The sequence below is a fragment of the Equus przewalskii genome, chromosome 15 (genome assembly GCF_037783145.1).
Source record: "Equus przewalskii isolate Varuska chromosome 15, EquPr2, whole genome shotgun sequence".
NCBI lineage: Eukaryota > Metazoa > Chordata > Mammalia > Perissodactyla > Equidae > Equus > Equus przewalskii.
The window spans coordinates 49,008,003-49,033,864 of NC_091845.1; the positions used below are offsets into that span (position 1 = coordinate 49,008,003).

The 25,862-nt window shown below is 43.9% G+C and overlaps 1 protein-coding gene across 2 annotated transcripts in view; it reads right to left on the minus strand.

The window, feature by feature from the left end:
• ITGA9 (integrin subunit alpha 9) overlaps positions 1-25,862 on the minus strand; it is a 331,274-nt gene that overhangs the window by 24,746 nt on the left and 280,666 nt on the right. For both annotated transcript variants that reach the window (XM_070577273.1, XM_008524662.2), the window contains exons 24-26: positions 11,518-11,643; positions 9,612-9,731; positions 5,449-5,550 (exon numbers count right to left, since the gene is read on the minus strand). In XM_070577273.1, the coding sequence (XP_070433374.1) occupies positions 5,449-5,550; positions 9,612-9,731; positions 11,518-11,643 (348 nt within the window). The remainder of the gene's footprint in view (positions 1-5,448; positions 5,551-9,611; positions 9,732-11,517; positions 11,644-25,862) is intronic.

Below are 25,862 nucleotides of genomic sequence, written 5' to 3' on the forward strand. Positions count from 1 at the left end.
CCCAACCGTTTAGGAGAGACATTCCATACATGTGACTAGCACAAATTGCCACATTTCTGCTGATATAAACCTATCTGTCCATGTCTATCCCCTCTGCTACAATCATTTCTTGCCAAGTGACAGACACAACATTCTAACTAGCTTCCTTAGTTCCACCCTTCCCCTCTACAATCCATCGTCCACACAGTAGCCTGTGATTTTCAAAGAATATACATTGGATCATGCCATTCCCTGCTCAAAACAGAAGCTTTCAAGGGCTTCTCTTTTTAACTGCCCCCTGGCGTTACATGGCCTGGCCTGTCTTCCCTCACAGATGCCTTCACTGCTCACCAGTGCCTGCCACACTGGTCTCAGCTTTGAACACAGCAAGTGGTTTGGGTCTTTCTACAGCTTGCCCCGAGCCCCATCTAGGTCACTCTTCCCCAAGTCTGGCAAGCTAATTCCTTGTCACTCTCCAGGTCTCAGCTTCCTTGGAGAAACGTTCTTTGATCCCCTCAGTCTAAAGCAGGCTGCTCCCATGAAACTAACCTCAATTTGAAACAAACCCTTTTGTGCTTCCTTGTGTACTGCCTGTCGCCCCCTCACTCAGCTCTGGGAGGGCAGGGACCATGTCTATTTTGTTCCCTGTTGCATCCCCAGTGCTTGGTACAGGGCCTGGCCCTCAGCAAGCCCTCAATAAATATTGATCAAATGAACAAGCAATTGGTGACCATTAGGAAATATGGCTCATGTGTTTTGGCAAACTATGCTGGGATTTTTCTCAATTCCGTATGGTTATAACTTAATTCTCACGTCGGGTGGTGGGTCAGGAGAGGAGGACCGCCCACCAACTTTTGATGATGGTACAGGATGGGGGAGGTGGTGATCTTCCAATGACCCTCTTCTTCATCCTACATCTCAATATAACTTGAGGTTCAAGGGGGAGAAACTCTCTTGCCATGTGGAATATAATTTTAACTGTAATTGGCCACATAACAGTAAAACACAAGTCACAATCCACTTAATGACAGTAAAAATTGTACAGTTTGCATCAAGAAGCAGTACAACAAAGGAACTATAAGAAGCATCTCTTGGAGTCAATCTGTTTACCATGTTAGATGACATCCCTCTGGTTGAGATACCCTGGCTTGTGTCTTTGGTGGGGGGCAACTGCAGAGAGCAGAAGAAAGGGCAAATGTCCAGGGAGTGGAAAGCGGTTCTCCCGTGTTAGAGAAGAGGAAACTGAGGCTCCTAGAGCCTACCTGATACCCAAAGTCACACAGTTAGGATGTGATGGCGATGGATTTGAACCCAGGCTTCTCTGATTCCCAAGTGGAGACGCAGTGCTCCCTATTCACAGAGGGAAGGCCAAACTGGAAGGACTGACTTCCCGAAAGGGCCAAGACCGGGAATTGAACCTAAATGGCTTCAGAGAAATTGAAGCTGGAACTTGCTGTCCTGAGCAATTAGTGCTTGACGGGGCAGGTTCATTTGGAAGTGAGAGCCTGGATACAGTCTTCATTCCGGTGTCTGATTCAGACTGAGGAGGGAAAGCCCCAACTGGGGTGAGAAGAGCCAGGTCCAGCCCGAAGGAGCTGGCTGGACTCCAAGGACACCTGGTAAGTTTTAACAGAGATTCTTTAAAACAAGTCAATTCTTTCTTTTCCAAACTGGATATTCTGCCTTTGTCCAGGCCCTTTCATCCAAGAAGGCTCAGTGCTTCCCATGAGCCTGAGGGCCTGCAGGGGAGATGGGGAAGGAACACCAGGCTGGGAGTCAAGAATTCTAGACACTGTCCTTGGCTCAGTCTGTGAGATCTTGGGCAAGTCCCTTCTTCTCCCCAAGCATCAGAGGCCATTTGCTCACTAGAGGAAGAGGTTTAGTGGTTCTACTCCAGGAAGGGCACAGGGGAATCTCCGGGGACTTGTTAAAATTATGACCTGTCTTCCCTTCTGCAGGGTAAGGGATGCCGATGGCAGTGGGCTGCATGAGGGAGATGAAGGCATCTCTGGATATTCGGTTCCCATGGCAGAAGGGGAAAGGCCCCAAACATTTGCCGTGTCAAGTCAGCAAGGAACCATTGCTCATTCAAGCACATTATTTCTTAAAACAAAACAAAACAAAACAAAGCACAAAGCACAAACACTCCTCAACCATCTTTGGACAAAGATTTCTCTGCTCTCTCATTAAGGCTGCAGCGTGCCCAGGAAGTTACCAGCAACAAAGTCCTCTAAATGATTGAACAGGTACTCTGCTCAGATGGGAGCCCTAAGAAAAGCCAAGGGTTAGCTGGCTCGATACTGACCCTCCGAATTAGAGAAGCACACGGAGCGGACATTTTTCACTTTTTAGCAGACTAGTATTGAACCCCTTCCAGTGCTGGGGAATCTTCCTCTGTGTGAATCTCAGGGTGAGGGCGAGGCTATGCTACAATAGCTGAAAAGGCCAGCGACCTGCTCTCCCTGGGGTGCCTGGTCCCCGGGTGACAGGTACCTAATCTCAGCCAGTGAGAGGCTCTTCCTAGGACAAGAGGCTGAGAGAAGCAAGGGACAATTGTGTCCAGGTCACCATGCCAGGCTCTTCCCGTGGCCTGACTGAGCCTGTCGTCCTGGCCCCAGGTTTCTTGATTCCTCTCATATCCACAGTCTGGTTCTCCAGCCTTCCCGGCAATTCTGAGAGCAACCAGACATCCTTCTAATCCATTCTGATTCTGTCGAAATGAGAGCCAGTCCCTCCTGCCTGCTGCGTGCTCCACAAGGCAATGACTGACTTATTCATCTGTGGATTTATGTGTTTATCATATATTCTGAGATTCTCAAATATCAAGAAAATAGGTTTGCTACGTAATTCATACAAGTTTCCCAACCAGCCTGAGAAGGGAGTCTGGGGCCGTGGCTCGCAGTAACAGAGCTGATTCCGTAGATTATTGGTTTGCTTTGGGGGAGTTTCAAGCCTCAGTTGTTGGTAACTCTCCCTGAAAAGTAAGAAGGGTTGGGTTGAATAGAAATCCAACATATTATTGGCACCTGGCAACCAGCACCAAATGCAGTCCCACAGGTCTCGCCTGGAATTCTCAGGTTTGGATCTACACAAAGCCAGGGAAACTTGGTGTGCTTGGTCTTGGACAAATGCTCACACTCACCCGGAAGTACCCCCGGATCTATTGATTAATAAACAGGGCAAATGTCTCAAGAATCTATTACATATTTATAGGTATTCACCCAAATGCTCTGTAAAGCACTTCATACCATGGCATAAAAATAAAAAATACAAAGAGTCACAGGAAAATTATTTAATTTCCCTATCAGTTAAATTTACCACCAGGTACACTTTAGGTGGTTAAAAATCTGACTGTTCTCCTGTTCACACCCACACCCTGCTCGATACCAGCTGCAAGAACATTTCCTATTCCTTCCAAGGCCATAAAAATTTGGTACCTAATCTAAAATCTTGTGAAATTTTGCCTGATTTAAATTTGGTGGCTAGCCTCTATGGAAATTTCCCCTCAGATGGACGGTTGACAGAGAGCCAGGCATTCAGAGGAATCACGCAGGGAAGAACACGTTTGCTCTAAAAAGGAAAATCTTCCTACTCAGAAAAGAGTTTTTTTGCCAGGAAAGTTGAGAACAGATTGCAGAACTTCATCTTAGCTCATCGACTGAAAAGGCAAAGTGATGGTAGGAGGGAGAAGGGGGAGTTGTGGAATTCTGATGGGTGTTACTTTTTTCTTGGGAGTACTGGAAAAAATCAGTTGAAATGAGGGCTTCCTCCAAAGAACTCTTGATAATGAAAATATGGCCATCGTGCTCAAAATGGAACAGTAATTAACGGAAATGGTATTTTGGGGGTGTACAGATGACTCAGAATCCAACAATGGGATGTTAAGCAATGTCTTCCTGGATCCCACAGCTCAGTGTTCCAATTGAAGGCAATGTGCCCAGTGATACATTTTTTTTTCATCTACACAAGGCATTCCACCTGTAGGAAACCTGTTAATTATTTCCATTAGCTCTTAAGTGGGGAGACGGTGGTCTACCAGAACATTCTAAACCTCTCATGTTGGGCATGTATTTCATTCAACTTTTTAACCGGAGTTATGACAAGGAGGAGTGAATCACCATTCTCCCTCACTTCTCAGGTGAAGGCCTGAATTAGCAGTGAAATGGACAAGTAGGGAGGAAAAGGCAAAAGCCAACTCCAAATATTTGGCTTGCCAGAAGAACGGACCCTACATAGTGAATGACTCCAGCATCATTCTATTTCATCCCATTCAGTTTCAATAATTAAAATCACTGCTTGGACCATTTCTCAGTGTGAACAGAGGAGGAAAGGTCTACATCTGACAGTTCTTACCTGCACTGAGTATGAAATGCCCAAGCCCTGGTGCAGCTTTAACATCCCTCACCATTCACGGATTCATATTCATTCTGTGCTAGCTGATGTTCTTGTCTCTTGCTCACCATAAATAGGAACAGGATTGACATTTCATTGAGGTCCCCAGAGATTTATTTTCTATAGGAACCCTCCCCAACCAGGGTCTTACAACAGTGGGCTTTGGGTGAATCTCCACCCTAACATTTAGACATGTGGTGTCCCCACTGTTATCAGAAAATAAGTTAATCTTTTCTTTATAAGTAAATAATCTTTGTGAATTTATCACTTGTCTAAATTTTCCACTGCAACACTGACTCTTTCAAGCGAGAGTAAAGTCTCCTTTGAGAAAAGATAAATTCCAAGGGAGGAGATGCAAAAAGGGAGCATCATTACACAGCTCATTGGCCAAACCAGTTCACGGACTGCTGTCTCCTCTTTCTGTCTGCCTAGGATCTGAATGTGGGGGTCAAACGATGAGCCTCCCTACCCCTGAAAAACAATAAAAGGCAGTACAATTCCACTTTCCCTCCAGGCTTGCCCACACCCCCACATCCAAGCCTCTGGTTGTGGCACCCTCCCATGTCTCTGAGGCCTGCATGCCAACTGCACTTTATGGAGGACAGGGGCGTAGATAAAGAATGAAAGAGAAGGTTTTAGGACTTGGCAATTTGGATGTGACCTCTTTAAGTTATTCAAACAACTTGTTTTTAAAATACCCAGTGTTTATCAATGGAGCAATGTGATTGGGAAAGCAGATGAGGTTTCAGGGAAAGGTCTCAAAAAGATAAAAATAGTCTTGGCTTCAGAGTGGAAATCCAACCCCTTTCAAGGGTACTTCTAGACTGTTTTTCCTTTGGTCAATCACAGTAGGGAGCTTTCACATAATAGTCGCATCCTTAAGAACAATGCTATCACAACAAGAGCAGACCACAGAAGTTCTCCACGGGGGCCTGGAAGCCAAGGCAGGCACGATCTTCGGTCTACCACAAAGCCAATATCTTGGCTCAGAGAATGTCTTTACCCTCAAATTCCAGCACCAAGTCACCCAGATTCCCTCACCCTCTGAGAGGGCTGTCCCAGGGGTGGCTGACTCACCGCTATCTCTTCTGGGTTGCCATTGGCTATCTCCACCACCCTTAGGGCTGGATCCACCTTCACCTTGGCACGGGTCATGAACTGAATGACAGATGAACTGTCCTGTGGAGGAAACAACACAACAATCTTACAGTGGTAAGATTTTTCAATGACAATGGCTGGACCTTGAGGTACCAGGCAGAACTGAAATTCCAAGATTCCATGCGGACCAGACAAAAATTTTATTACTGAACTAGATACCTCCTCATCCCAGGCACCCACATACACAGATTTCTAGTCTCTCTCTTGAGAATTCTTTCATATCATGGTAGATGCTGAAAAACTGTGGAGTTTTGCCAACCTTCAACACATGCAAGCTCGTGTGCTGTGGTTTCCAAGTGGTAAGAGCCAGATATTTGGATATTGATATTGACATATTCACAAAAAGTAGAGAATAAAACCATTCAATTGTATCCAACAAATCCAGACCTGGTATTCCACAGCAGGCATCCGATGTGTATTTCTCAAGCATCTTCCTGCCCTGCCCACAACCCTCAAACCCTTCACATGAGTTACTTTTAACTCTGTTCTTAAATGAAACTGTTTTGGGGTCAAAACCATCTAACATGGAAAGAGGGCACCTAGTGGAAAGATGAGAATGGGTGCAGCATCTGGCTTATAAATTAGGCGATGACCTGAGGAGAAAGAGGACTGGGGTGGGAGTGGGCACATCCAACACTCAGGAAGACGCCATCGGCCAGATGCAGTCAGAAGCCTTAGCGTGGGCTCACATTCAAAGCCACTAATCTAGATAATGAGAAAACAGCTCCAAGGCAGGGATGGAGAAGAAATTTGGAAAAAGACAGGGGTTGGCAAAACTATGGCTTAGGGAAGGGTCAGAAGCTCAAGCCAGTGGAATCAGTGGTGCTGCACTGACTGCCGAATGGAGAGGCAGCCCGGCTTCTGTCGTGGAAACGCAGGACAGACAACTGGAGCATTTGGCCTCCCACCTGTGGGTGTGGCTGGGACTCTGCCAGCAGGGTATCCTGTAGTGTGTCCACCCACATTTACTCAGCCTGCCTGCCACGCAAGGAAGTACAGTCACTTCTCTCTCAATGATGGGGATGCGTTCTGAGAAATGCATCGTTAGGCGATTTCATTATCGCGTGAGCATTACAGTGGGTACTTACACAAACCTAGATGGTATAGCCTGTTACACACCTAGGCTATATGATACTAATCTTATGAGGTCCGTTGTTGACTGAAATGTTGTTATGCAGCATGTGACTGTATATACCAGATGCCAGCTTTGACCCACTTCTCGCTAAATCTACTCAAAACAATGAAAGTGGAGGACTTTTTCTATAGAAAACAGTTCTGAGGGGGCCCTCTGCTCATTTCTGCCAAAAAAACCACAAAGACCTTCCCGGGAGGATGCACAGGGAGGCCACTTTGTATATTTACCTGGGAAGTAGGCACTAATTATTGTTCTTTTTTAAGACAGCAATAAAACACACTTTAAGTGCTTCTGGGAAGCTTGTCACTCAAAGGAACTGCTCCAGTTAGCTCACATTAAGCAGTAAATAATTTTGTATGCAAACAATCTTTTACGAATTTAATGGTTTTGCAAATTTGTGGTTTTGTGTGTCAGGATATACTGTATTTCCAATCTTGGATAATCATCATCATCATCTTCATCTTGGAATATTAATATTGACAATAATAACAACAATGATGAGATGATTATGATAATTGTCAAAGTTAAAGGCTGAGCAGATGAGGAGTCTGCCACAGGACAGGCCCCAGTGCTTGTAGAAGAAGAACACTTTCAAAGAAATCTGAATCCTCTGATAATCTAAAAAATCAGATCCTACATTTCAAATGAAAATTTGTTAAGGTCAAAACAATAGAACCTCAAATTCCCTCATCTGGGACTGGATTTTGAGGTCTAAGGAAAACAAACACAACTGTAGGCCCAGGCAAACCACAAGGCTGGCGCTGCTCCACATCCTTAGGGAGGCTGGGAGGATTCCTGGAGCCATCTCGTGCTCCACTCCCCAAGGGAGGTCGTGGCTGACTTCAGGGGACCAACCAGCATTTCAAGCTCCAGGAGCAGCTGGGGCCCCAACTGGCTTCCAGGTCAGCCTTATTCTAGGCTTGCCTCTGTACCTGGAACTTCTGGTTTCTGCTGAAAGGGTCCTTTCAGGGAGAATGATCCTTCAACACCCACATATGACACTCCCACGGCTTTCTCCTCTCTTGGGGTGCAGACTGGGCTGGATGGCCCATGGGGACAGCATAGGTGGGACATGTTCCTTGGCAAAGGGTCACCATTGATCACTGAGAGAGAGAGATGCAGAAGACCAGGCCACAGAGCTGTGTACAAGGAAGGCTTGAGGCCTTGCAGTTAAATGAAGCACAAATGATTGAAGTGCAAGCAGCAGCCATCTGGGTTGAGGGTGAAGGAGAAGTCAGAGTGGCTTTCCACCATCAGTGCCATAATCAGGGCTCTGTCGACAGTGGAAAGTGTGGCATGGGGAATAAAACTGTCATCAGAGCCATTTGTCAAGAAGGTGAACAGGATGGGTGAACATAAGACTCACAGTCCCTCAGTCTGACCTGGGGACCCATGCCAGGAAGGCCCTTCCTGTGATGCAGGCCTTCTAGACTCCCTTCTGGGATCGCAGGATGCCAGTGGTGCTCTAATTCATGCCTGGTCCTCTCCCAACACTGTCCTTTTGGAAGGGAGAGGTATGACGGGGAATCACTGCTGCGTGAGCCCAACTTGCCCCAAACCAGTTTCCCACCAAAGGCAATCGGGGAAAGCAGAATTGTGCACCTCTCTCCACGGGTGTGTGGGGGCTGCACCAGCTACAGATGGAAAGTGGGTAAAACATCCCATACCTTCCAGTGCCTGTGACTTCTCAGATCAGCGTGTTACTGCCATGCCTAACTGAAAAATAACATTGGAATGACTTTTCTAAGGATATTCATTCATATACTGACACGTTTATATGGACTAACACATTTGGTTTTTCCCAAGGAAAATAAATAGAATCTCTGTGGCTAACATGCATATTTTGTTTTGTCTTCACCTGTGATTATTTTTAAAGCATCTCGTTGGATGTGGCCTTTCATACTTAGCAGTTCTTATGTTAAAATAAATCTTAGTGGATTTGTATAATTTTTGTGTGTGTGTGGCTCTTCTTCTCCTCAAAGCCCCCCAGTACGTAGTTGTATATTCTAGTTGAAGGTCCTCCTGGCTGTGCTGTGCAGGACGCCGCCTCAGCATGGCCTGACGAGCGGTGCCATGTCTGCGCCCAGGATCCAAACTGGCGAAACCCTGGGCTGCCGAAGCAGAGAGCACGAACTTAACCACTTGGCCACAGGGCCAGATCCTGTATGATTTAAGGGCCACCAATTCAATAACTGAGGTATTTTTTTATAAATCATTTTTGATAAACTTTGATAAAGTCATTTTGATAACTAGCAAAGTGACCTGAGGTTCAAAAGTTGGACTTCTCTGAAGCAAGGGGTTAGCAAACTATGACCCATGGGTCAAATCTGGCCCTTTGCCTGTTTTGGTAAATAAAGTTTTATTGGAACACAGCCATGCCCATTTGTGTGAGTATTATCTATGGTTGCTTTCACAATATAATGGCAGAGCTGAGCAAGAGACTCATGGCCCATAAAGCCTAAAATATTTACTACTGGCCCTTTATAGAAAAGGTTTGCCAAACAGATCTAAAATGCAGTCCTCAGACCAGCAGTATTGGCATCACCTGGGAGCTTGTCAGAACTACAGAATCTCAGACTCCGCCTGCAGGAATCTGTGTTTTAATAACGTCTCCAGGTGATTCCAATGCAAGCTAAAGTCTGAGAAACTTAAACGTGCAAACACAACACCTAGGGAGCTTGTTAAAATGAAGATGCTGATTCAGTAAGTCTGGGGTGGAGTCTAAGATTCTGCATTTCTGACAACTCCCAGGTGATGCTGGTCCTGCTGATCCTCAGACTACACTTCGAATGGCAAGGGTCTAGTATTTTTCCCTGCCATCCTCCAGCATCAGAATTACCAATGGTACTTGCCAGGAAAGTTTTAAAAGGGGCAGGCAGAGTTTCATGAGGAAACCAATTCAAATCCTTTTAAATGGACCCCAGGAGTGCAGTTCCATGGGACTTACCTTCTTCAATATTTCTGTGTTCAGCAGCATGTAAATATCTATAGTACGACTTTCTTCTTTAGCAAGTGCACTAAGGTTACAGTGCATTGTTAGGCAAGAAATTCCTGGTTTTTCGCAGTCCTGAGAAGAAAAATCAGAAAATCAGCAAACGATATTAAGAACAAAGATAAATCCATGGCAATTTATAAAACAGAGGGCTCCATGAGCTTCTATTCTGGTGACTAAGGCAATTCCAGGCAGATGAAATCCACAGAAGATGCAATCATTCCTTCTTACCACCAGAGGGCAATCAAGGGCTTGCCCACCGGGTGCGCACCAGAAGATGTCTGCAAGTGGAGCAACTGGGAGAAGGGACCTTACTGGTTTATCCGACCAAAAAATTGGATTTCTCACAGAGAAATAATTGTTTTTAAAAAGAAACACATTTACTCATTCCGAACACATTCATCTTATGAGTTTTGAACACAGGATGTATTTCCTACATTATGTAACTTCTTCCTGTGCAGGGGCAAATACACTTTTATGCCCATTTTTTTTAGGTAGGGCCAATTAGAGGGCTAAGAAGTCACAGGAGTAAACAAAAATATATGCTTCACCAAGAGAACACATTAATTAGCAATAGAAACCTAAATTCCAAATTTAAGTTACAAAAGAGGAATTCTTCTATTTTGTATCATAGGATCCGAAACGTATATACATATCTTCATGATGTTTCACCCGAAGGGTAAAATTTTCAACCAGACACAGAGTTGCATCTGTCAAACAACTAGTTATCACTATATCTAACAGTTCTAAGGACTCTTAAAAATAGTTGTATCATCAGTACTATCTAAGTAAAAAAATCCCAATCTTCCGAGTGGCAAACAGTCCCACTTGTTCTACAGGAAAAAGAGTGAGGAAGGACATTTGAATGAGATGTGTATAGGCCAAAATAAGGAGCTGAAGAGATATAATCACAGATATGGGGGAAAGGAGGCTGTGGAAAAGCAGTACGATTCCATCTTTAATACCTTCACTTCTTAAAAAAATTGAGGAATAACTTGTGTAGTAAACAATAAATCTTGAAGTGTCCATCTTGATATGTTTTTACATGTTTATACCTAGATCAAGACGTAGAACATTTCCAGGACCTAAGCAGGTTCCCTCATGCCCCCTCCTGCTGATCTTCCTCTAAAAGTAACCACGCTCCTGACCTCCACTGCCACTGATAGCTTTGCTATTTCTAGACTCCATATGAGTGAAACATTACAATATGTATCCTTTTGTCTCTAGCGTCTTTCATGAAATATTACGTCTGTGAGGTTCATTCATGTTGCTGTGTGTAGTGATTTTTTATTTCTCCGTAATATTTCAGTGTATGGATACACCACAATTGTTTACTCAGTCTTCTGTTGATGGATATTTGGATCATTTCCAGCTTTTGGCTATAGAAAGATTGCTGTGAACATTCTTGTCCACGTCTTTTGGGGGACACAAGTACTGATTTCTCTTGGGGATATACCTCAAGTGGTATTGCTGTGTCATAAGTGGAACTGCTGGGTCAGACAGTATAGACACGTTTAGATTTAGTAAATATTGCCCAACAGTTTTCCAAAGTGGTTGTACAAGAACCATCACTCTTGATTAGATTCAGGCTAGTTGGAGACGTGTTTTACTTTGTGCTTTGTGGGTTGCCAAGCCACCATTCCTCTTTGCCAGGCAACGGAATTTGGAATGTAAATTTAACACTTTGATAGAAATCTCAGGCTGAAAAATAGGAGTTTACTACAGTCCTTGTGACTTCATAAGCCGATTGATTAAAACCAGATTTGGGAAATCACAAATGCCAAATAGAAAACTGGCCTCTCATCTCAGACTTCCTAGTGAGGACCACCCATTTTAACCCAAGCAGTAAGCAAATTCTCACCAAGACTTTTCTTCCAGATTTTGTGAAAAAAGCAAATATCGTATGGAAGATATTTTCTTGTTCTTGAGGGATGATGCAGGGGGTTGGGTTTTTCTGGAAAGAACAGTTTCCTTTCTCTTGGCCCACCTGAAAATGAAAAGAAATCTATCAGAGTGGTCCGTCCCAAGAATGGCTGATGAGCCTGGAATCCCTGATTGGAGAGGTGATGCCAGTAGAGCCCAAAGTCAACTTTTCCCCCTTGCCCATTCTCCGGTGGACAATAAGGGCTGAAAAGCTGAAAGGCAGAAGCAGTAGCATTAACAAGGCCAAATAATAGAAAATGTGGATCCTAAGTTCTTAAATAATTCAGATGAGACTAGGAAATGAGATGGGACTGGGAAACAGTAAGACCTGAGGAATGAAATAAACCTTACACTTCATGGTTTCCAAAGCACATTTACAAAGATCCTTACAGCAACTGTCTGAGAGGAGCATTCATGTTCTTTGTCCAGATGAGGAAAATGAGACTCAGGCTGAATCACTTGCCAACAATCACAGAGTCCAGAACCCAGGTCTCCTGAGATCAAGCCTTTATGCATGGTCCACTGCCAGAGGGTCTCAAACTGTGTTCCCCTAGAGTGCTGTGAAGCCCCATATTAGTCTCCCTAGAAAGGAGAAGGGGCATCCAGCATGACTGCCCATCTCTGCTCCAAACTAGAGCATCAATCACATATAGTGTCATTTAAAACAGGGTTCTGGTACCAAAAAAAACAGTCGGTCAGCCACCACCACACTGAGCCATATATGGAGCTTATATGCCCAGTGAGCTCTTGGTGAGTTATCTGATTTTGCTTCTGGCACCAAATCGGCTAAGCAACAGCAACATTAAAAACAAAACAATAGCCTACAGTCTTCCAAATGGATTTCTTCAAGAACAATACTATTTCTGATGCCTAAATTGAGAAACTGTTGAAAAAACGAAGTCTTCTTTATATATCATCATATCACATTGGTTATAGCTGAAGACTGGACATGACTCAAGGTCAAGTTGCAAAATTAATAATTAGTAATTCATAATTTAGGACTGTGTTTATAATCCCATTTCTAACCAGAATCATCTGTTTAAACTAAACCCTCCTATCTTTAATGCCCTTGAGTAAAATATAGTGTGTTTGAGTTTGTTCAAGAATGTTTCAACTTCTCATTAAGATTTATTTTAAAATTTTTACATAAAGAAACTTCCAACTTAAGCTAACAATGCTAATCTTTTAATGAACTATAAAACAAGACCCTCAAATTTGCTAAATTAATCTCTTTTTTATCTTTGGTCTGAATACATGCCAGGATTTGCTATATATGCCTGAAAATAAATAAGATGAAAGTTTATTTCCTCAAATTAAGTTTTAGAAAAGAGAGTGTCGCCTTTACAAATCTCTCACAGTTTGGGACTTACTATTCTTAAAAGCATCTCATAATTTGGTACTCTCAATTGGTTTATCTGAACCACAAAATCTGGGAAGACACATTAGCCAGAACTGGTCTCAGTCAATGTTGACTTTTGAAGCTTTGAGAGGTCACTAGAGGGGATTAATGGAAAGGAGGCAATGAAATTTAACAGAGATTTGGTGATTATTCCTGGGGTGCACTTGTTGTAAATTGTGAGTAATATTTTAAAGTTCATGTTAGAAAGCAAAACATAAATTGCTTATACAGTGAGGATCACGAATAATCACTCGCAAGACAATTGAGAAAAACAACCACTGAAATATTATACAAATAGGTATTTGTGTCTTGCAATAAAATTTCAGCATCAAACAAAGACTTAAAATGCTCCGCATTTCAAATAAATTAGATGAACTGAAGATGATACATTTTGGAAAACTGTTGACTGAAAAAACGGCTTAGTAATGAGATACATGGATTTCAAAAGATGCATATTTGCATAAAATCATTTTATGAAATGTGTGAATGGAAAGTAATAAATTTTTACATAATTTTAAGTAAGCAACTACATGATTAGGTTAAATATAAGTAGATGACTACTTATTTTTCTAACTTTTTTTTATTGAGGTAAAGTTTACATTCACTAAAATGTACAGATCTTAATGGAATAATTTGATGAATTTTGACAGAAATCACCCACATAACTACCACCTCAGTGAAGTTACAGAACATGTCCTTCTTGTCCCTTTTCAGTCAACTGCCATCCCCCACCCAAAAGGTAACCACAGTTCTGATTCTTACTAAGCTGGGAAAAAGTCTGTTAAATTTACCTCCTTAGGGAAATGGGGGATTGGATTATTTGGGGCTGCCCTCTATTCAGGCCTATACAACACATCGTGGATGGAAAACATTTACAGTCTTCCAGCATTTGAGAAATTGTGCGTGCTCATGTTCTTAATTCCAACCATTTTTCACTCTGAAGCATGTGGGTCTCCATTTTCCCCGTTTGTCTTCTGGAATGGACATTTGCTGAAAGGCCACTGGAAAGATGGTCCTTCTCCAGCCCTGTGGCATTCACATTCCTATGTTAAGATGACCAGGCCTGGCCACGCAAACACATTTGGTCTGGGTTTAGAGAAACAGAACCTCTGGGCCTTGCAGGATGCATCCATCCCTAATTAAAATCAAGGATGGCACAGAGTTCCTCCTGGCTCTGCAAACTGGTGCTTTGAGTTTCCAGGCAGGGAGAAGTGTGGGAGCAGAGCCCCACCTCAGCCAGTTTCACCATCATGCCTAGGGTGTGAGGAGCCTGGCGCTGTCAACCTCACACGACGCCAGCACAGAAGGGCAGGGAGCTGGGATGGCCGGCCAAGGGGGTGAGAAGCAACTGAAGCCTCAGTGCCCACCCTGTGGGGCAGAGACATGGCTCAGAGCTTCATTTTCCTCTTTGCCTTTGGGAGGCTCGGGCAGCCTGTGAACATGGTGATGATGATGATGTGATGTGATCCGATGTGAAATCTGATCTGCCCCAGTGGAATCTGGAGAAGGGAAGCTGAGACTGAGTCTGTGGTGAATGAAAATCTCAGCCAGTTGTGCTCCTGACTGTGGTTACATGGGAATCACTTCAATCGGCGAAAAGGACGTTTTTCTGGAAGGTTCAGGGTGGTCCTCTTTCAAAAGGAGATTGAAGGTTGCTTAGTGTTGCACGGGTCTGATTGGGACCAGCTAATCTCATTGTAGACGCTCTCTCAGCCAAAGCTGAGCAGCTCAGTCCCTGGCCAGGGTCATCAAGGGGAGGGATTTTTGTGTGCATCGGACAGACATGTATGCGATAACCACAATAATATCCAACACTTGTTCAGCCCTCACTGTGTGCCAGGCTCTGAGTGTTTTAAATATTTTAGCTCATTCAGTCCTCAGTCTACTGAGAGGAGTGCCATTACTATGCCCATTTTACAGATGGAGAAACTGAGAGGCCAGGGGAGGCCAGGTCCTCCAGCTGGCAGGTGGCAGAGTGGGCTGGAGTGCAGGCCATCCAGCTCCAGAGATGTTTGTAACCATTTCCCTGCCTCTCAGGCATGGAGGCTGAGGATGGGGATAGGGTGGGGGAATCATCGAGGGGTGGAGGCGGAGGGAAACCATTCCTTCCTGTTCTTACCCCAGTCAAAGGGAAGGGACCGTGAGCCTAGAAGCCTAGGAATCCCAGAGTCCTCCATCCTGACCCATTTCTGCCACTGAGCAATAAAACAACTCCTCCTCAGACCATGAGAGATAAAAGTGCCTGCTGGCTGGGAGGCCAGGCCACTCTGTGCTGTCTCAGGCTGGAAGGGGAACAGAGCATCCTGGAATGTTGTTTCTGGAAGGCAGCTCCAAGCCCATGCGGTCCTGTGGCCTCAGTTGACAGATAAGGAACCAGAGACTCCGAGTTCCATGATTTGTCCACAGTCATGTGACTGGTTGTTGGCAGCAAGTAGAACCCAGTGCAGGAATCCTGTGGCACAGATGGCCTTGATGAACTCGATGGACCTGGGCTTCAGCCCTAGCTCTGCCTCCTAACAGCTGTGCCAATTCAGGTCTCTAGGGCCTCAGTTTCCTCATGTGTAAAATTAGGATGGTGGCCAATGTGGTCACTAAGGTTGTCTTCAGTTGCTAATTCCACTCTTTGAGGACTATCTGTGCATTTTAATTAGAGCGTGGGAACACCTAATCTCCCATTACGTAGATAAGCAATTGCTGACCATCCACCCCCCCCACAACTTGGTTTTAACCACGCTCTTTGCTCAAAATCAAGGGAAGTAATGTTTTCTCCTTGCATTGTAGATAATCTAAGCACCACAGTGCTAATGTCCAACAGCTTTGTTTCTTGGCTGGCCAAGGACTCTGTGGCCATTGCCCCCTGCTCATCTCTACCCACTCACTTCCCATCTATTTTCCAAACTATCTGAGTCCAAATGCTTCCCATAACATGGCTGCTTATCTTCTTGGACCTCTGGGAGCTGGATGAGGCCCATGTCTATTGGAATGTGAATGAAAGAACTTTACCAAACACACAAAAGAGGACAAGAGGATGCGGGCCTCAGTGTCAAGGCTTATTTATGCCAAGCTATTGAGGGTTTTTTGTTGGTATTTGGCCTCTCCTCCTCCCCATGCCTCAACCCCAAAGAAAACATTGTGCAAGTTGAAACCAAGAGAAGGTGGTGACTTGGGAAACTGTCAGGAGCCCAAGGAGAATGTGGATATCATGTGGTAGCAGAGTCCGGGTCAGCCTCGGTCAGGAGAGGCTTCATGGTCAGAAGCCTCCGAGGTCCCAGGCCTGCCTTAGGATGAAGTGCCCCCTGTACACTCTAGATGGTCTGGCAAAACCTTGCTTCATGAAATACTGGGTTCAAAGTATGCATCAGGGCCGATTCCACAGATGTGATACTGAAAAAGTGAATCCACCCTTCATTTTGAATGTTACCATTCAAAGGAATGTCTAGAGCTTTTACTAAAGACTCTCCAGGCTGTGGTGGTCTGATAAAGGGGTTGGAGGAAACAGGGCATTTCCATGTTGCAGCCTCAGGAGAGGGGCCTGCACAAGTTACCTCAGAGTTGTTTGCTGACCTAAGATGAGAGAAAGGACACAGGTCTCCCTCAGGGTCCCAGAACGGAGCAGCCCTAACACAGTCCCTGTCCTGGGCCTGAGGACTGGAGGGCCAGAAAAGTCCTCCAATCTCTTTTCTAAGTCTCACATTCCAAGTGTATCACCCTGGAAACCAACTTCAGTTGCTTAAGGCCCCATCTCCATACTGAGTTCAGACATAAATAGGAATAATACCAGCTAACATCAGGTATGATTCTAAGAGCTATGGCATACATTGAATCCTTACAACACTCATGCACAGAAGGTACTGCTATCTGTAGGATGACTATGTAATTTATTGTCCAAACCAGGACATTTCTGAGAGTGAAGTGGGAGAGTCAACCAGCTAGAATAGCAAGACAGAGACATATATCAGGGATGTGCTAGGCAAACTGGGACATCTGGTCTTCTTAATTTTCACCATTTTACAGCTAAGAAAACTGAGCCCCAGAGAGGTTAAGTAACCTGTTATATACCTACAAGCTTTGACTGTGGAAGGAGCACCATCTCCAAAGTCCCCACCAGGAAGCTCCCTGTCCTGCTCCACCTTTCTTGCACGCAGGCTGCATAGCCTTTGCTCCACACACACCCAGTTCATCATCTCATTGCTTGTCCTTTCACAGCCCTCAGAGCAGGGCTCCTATTGTAATTACAAATCTTGTCTACAAATTTCTCCCTTTCCCAGCACGTCAGCCCCTGTCATGATCTGCATTCTTGACTTAAAGGAGGTGGCACTGCAGCTGGATCTTAGAGGACAAAGAAAATCTCAAGAGAGTAAAGAGAGAAGCGGGAAGGTAATTCCAGGCAGAGAGGAACAGCATATGCAAAATCAGGGAGGTACAAACAACAGACTTGAGTCTAGAGAGCCTAGAAATTCAATATGGCTCTAGCATTAGATGAATGCTGGATAGTAGTGGGCAGAAACAAGGCAGGAGAGGTGGGCTTGGACATGGCGGAGGGTCTTGTAGGCCAATCTTAGAGGAAAGGCAGTTATTCAGAAGGCGGATTAACAGGGCTCAAAATTAAGGAACCACTTTCCACCTGAGGAATGCGGTATTACTGATATATTTTTAACAGGCTAAGGCATAGATGGTCCCTTTCTACCAGCATCAGCCCCATTCCTTGACCATACTCCAGCTGGCTGGGTTCCAGGAATGGGAAAGGTCACCAAAGCCTGGCTTGATGTACAAAGTTCACTGCCTTGAATGCAGTACATAGCCAATAAAAGAGAAATGGAAGATCAAATTAGCAGAGGAACAAACTCAATGACGACAGGACTCCCCATAAGCCACGCTTGGAGTCTTCACCAATGTGGGTCTTGAGTGAAGTTTGATCTAAAAACTATGCTTGCTGAATTGTCTTGGATTAAAGACAGAATAGGTTCATTTTTGAATAACATGTGTTTCATGTCTACTCACTTTTATCTGTTAATCATTGACTTTATGTTCTTTGTTACATCCTTGGGCCACTTTCCCATATCAAGTTACAGCAATCACAGCTGATGGCAACTGGGTAAACATGACCTGTCCCCTGACTTACCACCTGCTCCTCTGAATTCACATGCCCCTTGCGTTTGAAAATCTGGAGAACGTTTGAATGCCTTCTTTGCTAATTCAATTACCTACTGCCTACTTGGAACAAGATAAGTCCCCCTTCTGCTGTGGGAGGCTGAACATTTACCACAATGGCTTTGGTGATATTAATTTTAGGACTCCAAGGTTTGAAATAAAAACTATACTCACAAAATGATAGAGAGATAATACGAAGTGGTTAATTAGGCTGATTTAAGAAGTTTACCACTAGAAAGATAAATAAGAGCTCCATATTTTCCATTCAGCAAAAAGTAAACTGTGATAAGCAGTCTTTCACAGGCGTACAGAGTCCTTTACGTTATGCCTTATGTTAAATTATGTTGCTATGATATACTATTGAGTGTTTCTTGGTATTGACCAAAGAACAGTAAAAGATGACAACATTTTAATAATAAATCCTAAGACAAATCCTTTCATGTATCACCATTCACTTCAAGACTTTGTAATAATGAAAATTATTTCAATTAATTCATTTCAAGAATAATGTAACAACAGAAGAGGTGGATGCTCAAAGGCTCCATTTATCTACCCTGATTTTTTCAGTTGCAATGACACTATTTAATGTAAGAGCAGAGAAACAGTGATAGCAATGTTGGGTAGTTCCTTATAGAGGACATGCCTAGCTTTATGCTACTACTATATTTGAAAGGCTGAGAACACAATTTTTGTGTGAATGCATATCAGTTATAGGTAGGGGTTCTCAAAGGCATCTTTTGGTGGACCCTTCTGAAGTTATGGATTCTTTTGCTTTATGAAAAGGGTCCCTTTATTTATCAGTTTAGCAAGTCCTGATTTTCTGATATTTACTTCTGCATGTAGCTAGAGGCTCCAACGTGTTCACAGAAGTAGACAAAATGGAAAAGCACTTTGATTTCTGAAGAAGAAAAGCACTTTGAAGATCGCAGCAATACTAGGTAAGTTCACAGGAGGTTCTAGCTGTGGACAGTCCCTCCTAGCCTCAACCCTCAAACGAAGAGCCATGCTCTCTTTTTGAACTGAAAAGGGTAAAGGAAAGCATATAACAGCTATCCGTGAATAACAGCCGCTGCCAAACCCACAGCGTTGGGGCTGGAGCGGGAGGAGCAATAAGTTTAAGAATGATCCAGTGTCACTCAATTCCTAGAAAGGGAAAGATAGTAACTTTAAAAAGCCTGAGGAGATCATGACTTTAACTCTACTCTAATTGAAAATTATCTTCTAAATAAAAGATTTGCTTCCCCATCCCTTTAAGGCCATCACCCCTGTAAAAAGTTGTATTAGGTGCGAAATGTCAGGGTGTTCCTGAGACCAAAGTTGTAACCGAAAATGAAGGGGCAAAGCCTCAAAAGCAACATTCTGGAGGAAAGGGAGAGCACAATCCATTGTACATTTTTGACCTCTGTATGAGCCCACCATCATTTCATTAAAATTCTCACTTCTTATGATAAAAGCCAATTTTTTTTTCCCCACCAGCTCTAGGGTTTGGCTAAAACAATGGCATTCTCTCCCCACACCCTCTTCCTCTGGGTATGACGGGCCAACATGCTGGAAAGGCATGAGTGCAGCCAGCCAGGCTCCCCTGTAAGACAATTCCTTTACATTCAATCAGAGAATGACGAGTCCCCCAGATGAGGCCCGTTTCACAAGCATGGGGATGGCCTTTTACTGGAGTTAAAGTGATGCAGATGGGATGTAGTTTCAGAGACGCAGTGACACAAAAGAATTTCCAGATGCAGGCAGATTCTCTTCAGCAAAAAAGCGAGACATAAATATGTTATCTGAGCACTTGACATGCATGCCAAAAATGTTTTCCTTCCATAGATAATGAAACATTTTGGAAGCAGAAAGGTCTGTTGATTTGGATAATAAATGAGTCAGTAGCCCCATATGGGACACAACACAGTCCTTGGAGTTGTATTGGTTTATTTAAATTCCAGTTCTAGCTCTTGCACCCATCTCTGGTAAAGAACAAAGCTCATGTCCATCTTACGTTAAAGGACAAAGTAGCAGACTTATTCACTGAGTTATCTCTGCATTTATTAGATATAGTCCTCTATTAGTATTTTATCAAAAGGTAAATAATCATTTTCCGGATGCCATGTTTCATGTGTAACAATCTGTTTAACCTCTTACACTGCTTGTCTGAGAGTATAGACAGCAGAGCAGTGAAAAGAGAACCCTAAATGTCATTCATTAAGTCTAAAGTTTCAGGACTTTCATGGGAGGCCTGAAATGAGCTTTTGGTCGTAAGCGTAGATTGTGGAGGAGGAGTAAGTAAAGTGGGCTCCCTGACAGCAAGGGAGATAATTACTTCCTAGTGTTGGACAACGTGCAGAAAGTTCCTTTTGGTCAGAAGAAACTTGGTGTGTCTGTCAGAAAGGCGTTTTCCTGTTTTTGTGCTTCCGAAGTGTACACAATTAGTCCTCGGCAGGTTAAATGAGAACCATGTGTTTCTTGGCAATGACCGATGAGCTGTTTATCCTCAGCGAGATTTCCTGTTATCGACTTTGGTAACAACCCATCACCCCTGCAATGACAGGGCCCTGTGTCATGCTGCTTTTAAGGAATGAAAAAAAGACTGAAGGAAAGTAAACTGCATAATCACCAACTTTTAAGGCCTATTCATGTCAGAGACCAGAAAACCCCAGGCATCCAAGCATCAGCATCCCAGCCGGCCTGCACGCCGCAATGAAGGGTTAATGCTTCCAGATGTCAGAGCAGCCGTGAGCACAAGACCCTCGACTCCTTGATAAGGCCGGCGCCCTCAGTCAGCGGGAAGACAGCCCTGCTGCCTCGCTTCCTTGGCTCTGTCCACATGGGTCAAAGGGCAGCCTCTGAACCACACTGTGCACGCACAGCCCCGGCTGAAGCTTATCCCCGCCTTCCAGACAGTGTGTGTCGAGTGTAAGCTGTGCAGAGAAACACACACACTTTCTCCCTCCAGCCAAAACTAAAATTGACCCAAGAACCCAGGAACGTAACTCTCGCTCCAGAATTCAATCAGCCATCTTCCCCCTTTTAAGTGTTTGCCTTCTGTTGAGGAAAAAATACTGAAGCCAACCTAATCCTGACCCATTTCAGGAACTTGACTATTCAGCTCACATTCAGACATGGGCAGAAAGAAGAAAAAGAAAAAAAAAATGGTTAGAAGCCATTGCTGAGATCAGCAGACTTGGGGGGTATGTGTGTGTGTGAAAGAGAGAGAGAGAGAGAACACGTTTTCATAATATCTCTGGCCAAAATTTGTGTTTAAGTTTGCTCTTAGAAGCCTTCATTTCTGATAAGTGATTCAGCTCCTTATTTCAAAGTTTTACCTTCTTACTTACTCCCACATTGAAATTAAGGCAACCTCTGCTGTGGGTTAGGGAAGTTGTGAAAACATCTCTACCTGGGGATTTCAATTCAATGCAAATTTCCCGAGTTCCTAGGACATATGAGGTGCTCATTAGACAGCAGGATGTAGAGGTGTCTAAGGACACAAACCCCATCCTAAGGCAGAAAGAAGTATTTGTGATGGTGATACTAAAAAAGTCAGAGAAGTCCATTCTTTCATTTATATGAACACATACTACGGTCCAGGCATCAAATGCTGAGGACACACGGAAAACAAGGCGGCCGTGACCTTTACCGTCATGGTGTGTTTAATCTTGTGGAAGAAGACAGACAATCAAAAATAGTAATTTCAGATAGTGGTAAGTGCAATGAACAGAGAAATGGGACAGACAGTTGGTGGGGGTTTGCAACTTTAGCTAAGGGGGTCAGGGAAGACCTCCCTGAAGAGGCAAACTTTGGGCTCAGACCTGCATGATGAGAAGGAGCCAGCCATGCAAAGATCTGGGGGAAGAGTGTTCTTAGCAGAGGCAGGTGCAAAGGCCCTGAGGCACAACTATCTGGAAAGGCATCTGGGAGGGCTTGATGAAACAGAGGATATGTGAATCAGGTCTTGAGGAGTGACTGGGCTTTCTACAGCCAAGGAAGGGAGAAGCCATTAGCAAGGTCAAGAGGCCTAGGGAAGTGCATGGTGGTAGATCAGCAGCCTTCATGGTCTGGAGTAGCTGGAAGACAAGGTCAGGGGTGATCTTGGGAGTGGAAGATATTATAGAGCACGGCCTGGAAAGGCAGGTGGGAGGTCATGCAGGGTTTTGGACCACCTGGTTTTGGCCATTAAGATCTCCTCATTGATCTTTTTAGAGAGAACCTCAAGGTGTCTCTGAGAGTTACACAGAAAAATTATTAGGAGTAGAAGTCGGCACCTTTTCCAATGGTAAACCAGGTCTTCCCTGCCTGAGTAATAACTGTTTTTATTTATTTGGAGAATACGGAGAGAGCAAAGAAGATGACCTAGGACAGGAAAAGAGAACTAAAAGACTTGTGATCTTTTCTGGAAGAGAAGAGGGAAGAATGACTAACAGCTCAACCTCTCCATGGAGGGAGCTGTGCAACTGTTTTCCACTTTAGCTCAGAAAAGGTCAGGGAAACTAGAGCATGAAGAATCGAGAATGGTCATAAAAAAGGAGATTAAAGGGGTAGCAGAATGGCTTAACTGGGAGAACTTGCTGGAAACATGGTTCTGTTGTCCTGGGGAGATGTCTCGATTGAATTCTGTCCAGAGGCAGAGACTTGGATCCCATAATTCCTCAAACCCACCCCAGGGCCGTAAACTCTCCTGCTCCTGGAGGGGGTTTTCTTCTGCTTTTTCTTCGCTTTCTTATAACATAAGCTGTATTAATAACAGTTAACACCACATGACACCATTTAAGTCACAGGATATCAAGGAGAAGAATGGACACCACCCAAGGACTTTGCATCCTGAGGGGCAGTGGGGGGGTGTTTCTAAGCTTTGAATTCTCGTTAGCAGGAACCTTCCACCCAGGATGAGTGCTCATTCGGCTCAGGGTAAACCCTCAAATTTCGACGGAAAAAACTGAGACTGAAGGAGGGGGAAGAAAGCAGCATGTGTTTGCCATGGGGGAGAGCAGCAGACATTGAGGGGGGGGAAAAAGTGAGTCGTTCATTTTGCTTTGGGTTATTTGCTGGGCACCTCTAAAATGCCAGGCCTGGCCTGTATGCAAGTCAAGTCTTGGCCTCCAGCAAGCCTGCTGCAGGAGAGACTTCTTGTTGCGATTATCCTCCAAGCATAACTCAGCCATAAAACCCAGGACTTTTCTCATGTGAAAGGTGCCTTAACCACCATCTGGCTTTAAAAATCCGTGTTACTGTCAACTGCTGTTGCCAGCGAAATAAGTGATTCACTTTGTGGCAGAAGGCTCCCCAGAGTGAGTGCTAATGAGCACACACACAGAGACTCCTGGATGTCCAATCGGGACACCATGCAGGGTCAGCATAGGCGCTGGCATTTCAAAGGAGAGAAACTAACTAGGGCTAAAAGCAAGGAGAAAGAATTCTCAGGAAACACAGACTTGGCAAGGCCTTCAGGTGCAAAGAAGATCACATTACAAACTCCAGAGACAGCTTGGGTCCCCTGACTCTGAATGAAGGTCTCAGTGAGACCTGGCCCGACCACTCTACTTAAAACTACCACCTTTCCCACTGTCAGCCCCTTGCCTTTTTCTCCATAGCATTTACCGTCATGTAATATACAATGTGTTCTACTTATTTATTACTTGTCTCTCTCTACCAGGATGTAAACTACATGAGGGCTGGAAATTATTATTTTTTGTCCGGTTTGTTCTCCATGGTAACCCAGTGCTTGGCATATGGTGGGTGCAAAATACTTGCTGAAGGAATGAATGTATGGATAAAAAAGTCCTCACAACAGCCTTGTAGGGCAAGGACTGTCATCACCATTTTATAGACGAGGAAAGAGAAGCTCGGAGAGATTTAAGAAACATGCTTTAGACCAGGGCTTCTCAAATATTAATGTGCAAATGAATCACTGGGGATCTTGTCAAAACACAGATTCTGAGTCAGCAGATCGAGGTGGAGCCTGAGATTCTGAATTTCTACCTTTCTAACTTCCAGGTGATGCTAATGCTGCTGGACAGCTATATGTCCAGACAAAGGGATGTCACGAGGCCTTGGACATGGCCGTGCAGTCTAGTGGTTAAGAGCAAACACCACCAACTTAGCCACTTCCCAACTCTGTGACCTCGGCCATCCCTTTGTGCTTCCGTTTCCTCACTAAATTATCATGAAGGTTAAATGAATTTGTCCAGGCAAAGTACTTGGTAGAGTGCCTCATCTGTAGTAAGTTCTAAATAAAATTTTATTATTACTAGTACTTTTCTTAGCCTGAATCTAACAGTTTCCTCTCAGAATCCTAACAGAGTATTATTATTTTCTACTTCATCAAATAGGAAAAGCCTACATTTATGCTGAGAATGATGACAATCCACATCTACTATAAAAAATTAGAAATTTTTGCAGGATATATTTTGAGGCAGGTTCCTCAAAGTGGAATTGTTGGGACTCATATTTTAAATTCTGATAGTTACTATCAAATTGCCTTTCACACCAACAGTATGTGAGAGTGCCTATTTCTCCTCATTTTAACCAACTGTGAATATTAACAGCATCGCTTGACAAGCAGTTGGAGGGTCTGCACCTGGCATCCGAACCAGCAAACCCCAGGCCGCCAAAGCAGAACGTGTGAACTTAACCACTGCGCCACCGGGCCGGCCCCTCATATCTGTTTTGAAAGAATTTTCATATCTGTTTAAAGAATTTCATATCTGTTTTCAAAGTGAGTTTGACCTGCAGCTTCCACTTACGTGTGAGTGCCCACTCTCTATTTCTGGTTTCTGAACCAGGGTTACATTTAGTTTCCTAGAATGAGTTCTTCATCTTTTTCTACTCTCTGGAACTGCTTATATAACACAGAAATTATCTGTTTCATGAAAGCTTGGAGGAACTTGCCTTTAGAGCTATTTGGGTCTGGTTTCAAGGCATAGCTCTTTGACTCTCCTTACATTGTTTTCTAAGGTAATTGGTCTAGTTGGATTTTCCTACCTCATGCATTTCTTTTAGTTTTTTTATATTTGTGGGGATAAAATTGTGAAAAGTATTTAATGTGAAATGAATTAAAAGTATTTAAAAATCTTCTCCATATGAATGTAGTTCTGTTGTCATTTCTCGCGTAGTTTTTGGCATCATCACTTTATTTCTTGATCAAGTTTGCTATAGGTTTATCTATTGGACAAAAAAAAAATCCATCTTTTAGTTTTATTGATGTAAAATACTTTTGTTACTGTTACTGTTGTTTTCTATTTCATGATTCTAATTTATCTTTAATAATAACTTCATTTTACTTTCTTAGAGTTGAGTTTATTTTGTTGTGCCTTTTCTAGCCTTTTCATTTTTTAAAACATTAGAACCTGAGCTAACATCTGTTGCCAATCTTTTTCTTTTTCTTCTTCTCCCCAAAGCCCCCCCCCAGTACATAGTTATACATTCCAGTTGTAGGTCCTTCTGGATCTGCTATGTGGGATGCCACCCCAGCATGGCTTGATGAGCGGTGCCAGGTCCGCACCCAGGATCCGAACTGGCAAAACCTTGGGCCGCCAAAGTGGAGTGTGTGAACCCAACCACTCAGCCACAGGGCCAGCCCCTCTAGCCTTTTTTTTTTTTTTTGGTGAGGAAGATTGGCCCTAAGATCTGTGCCAACATTCCTCTATTTTGTATGTGGGATGCCACTACAGCTTGGATCGATGAGCGGTGTGTATGTCTGTGCCCAGGATCCAAACCTGCGACCCCTGGCCATTGAAGGAGAG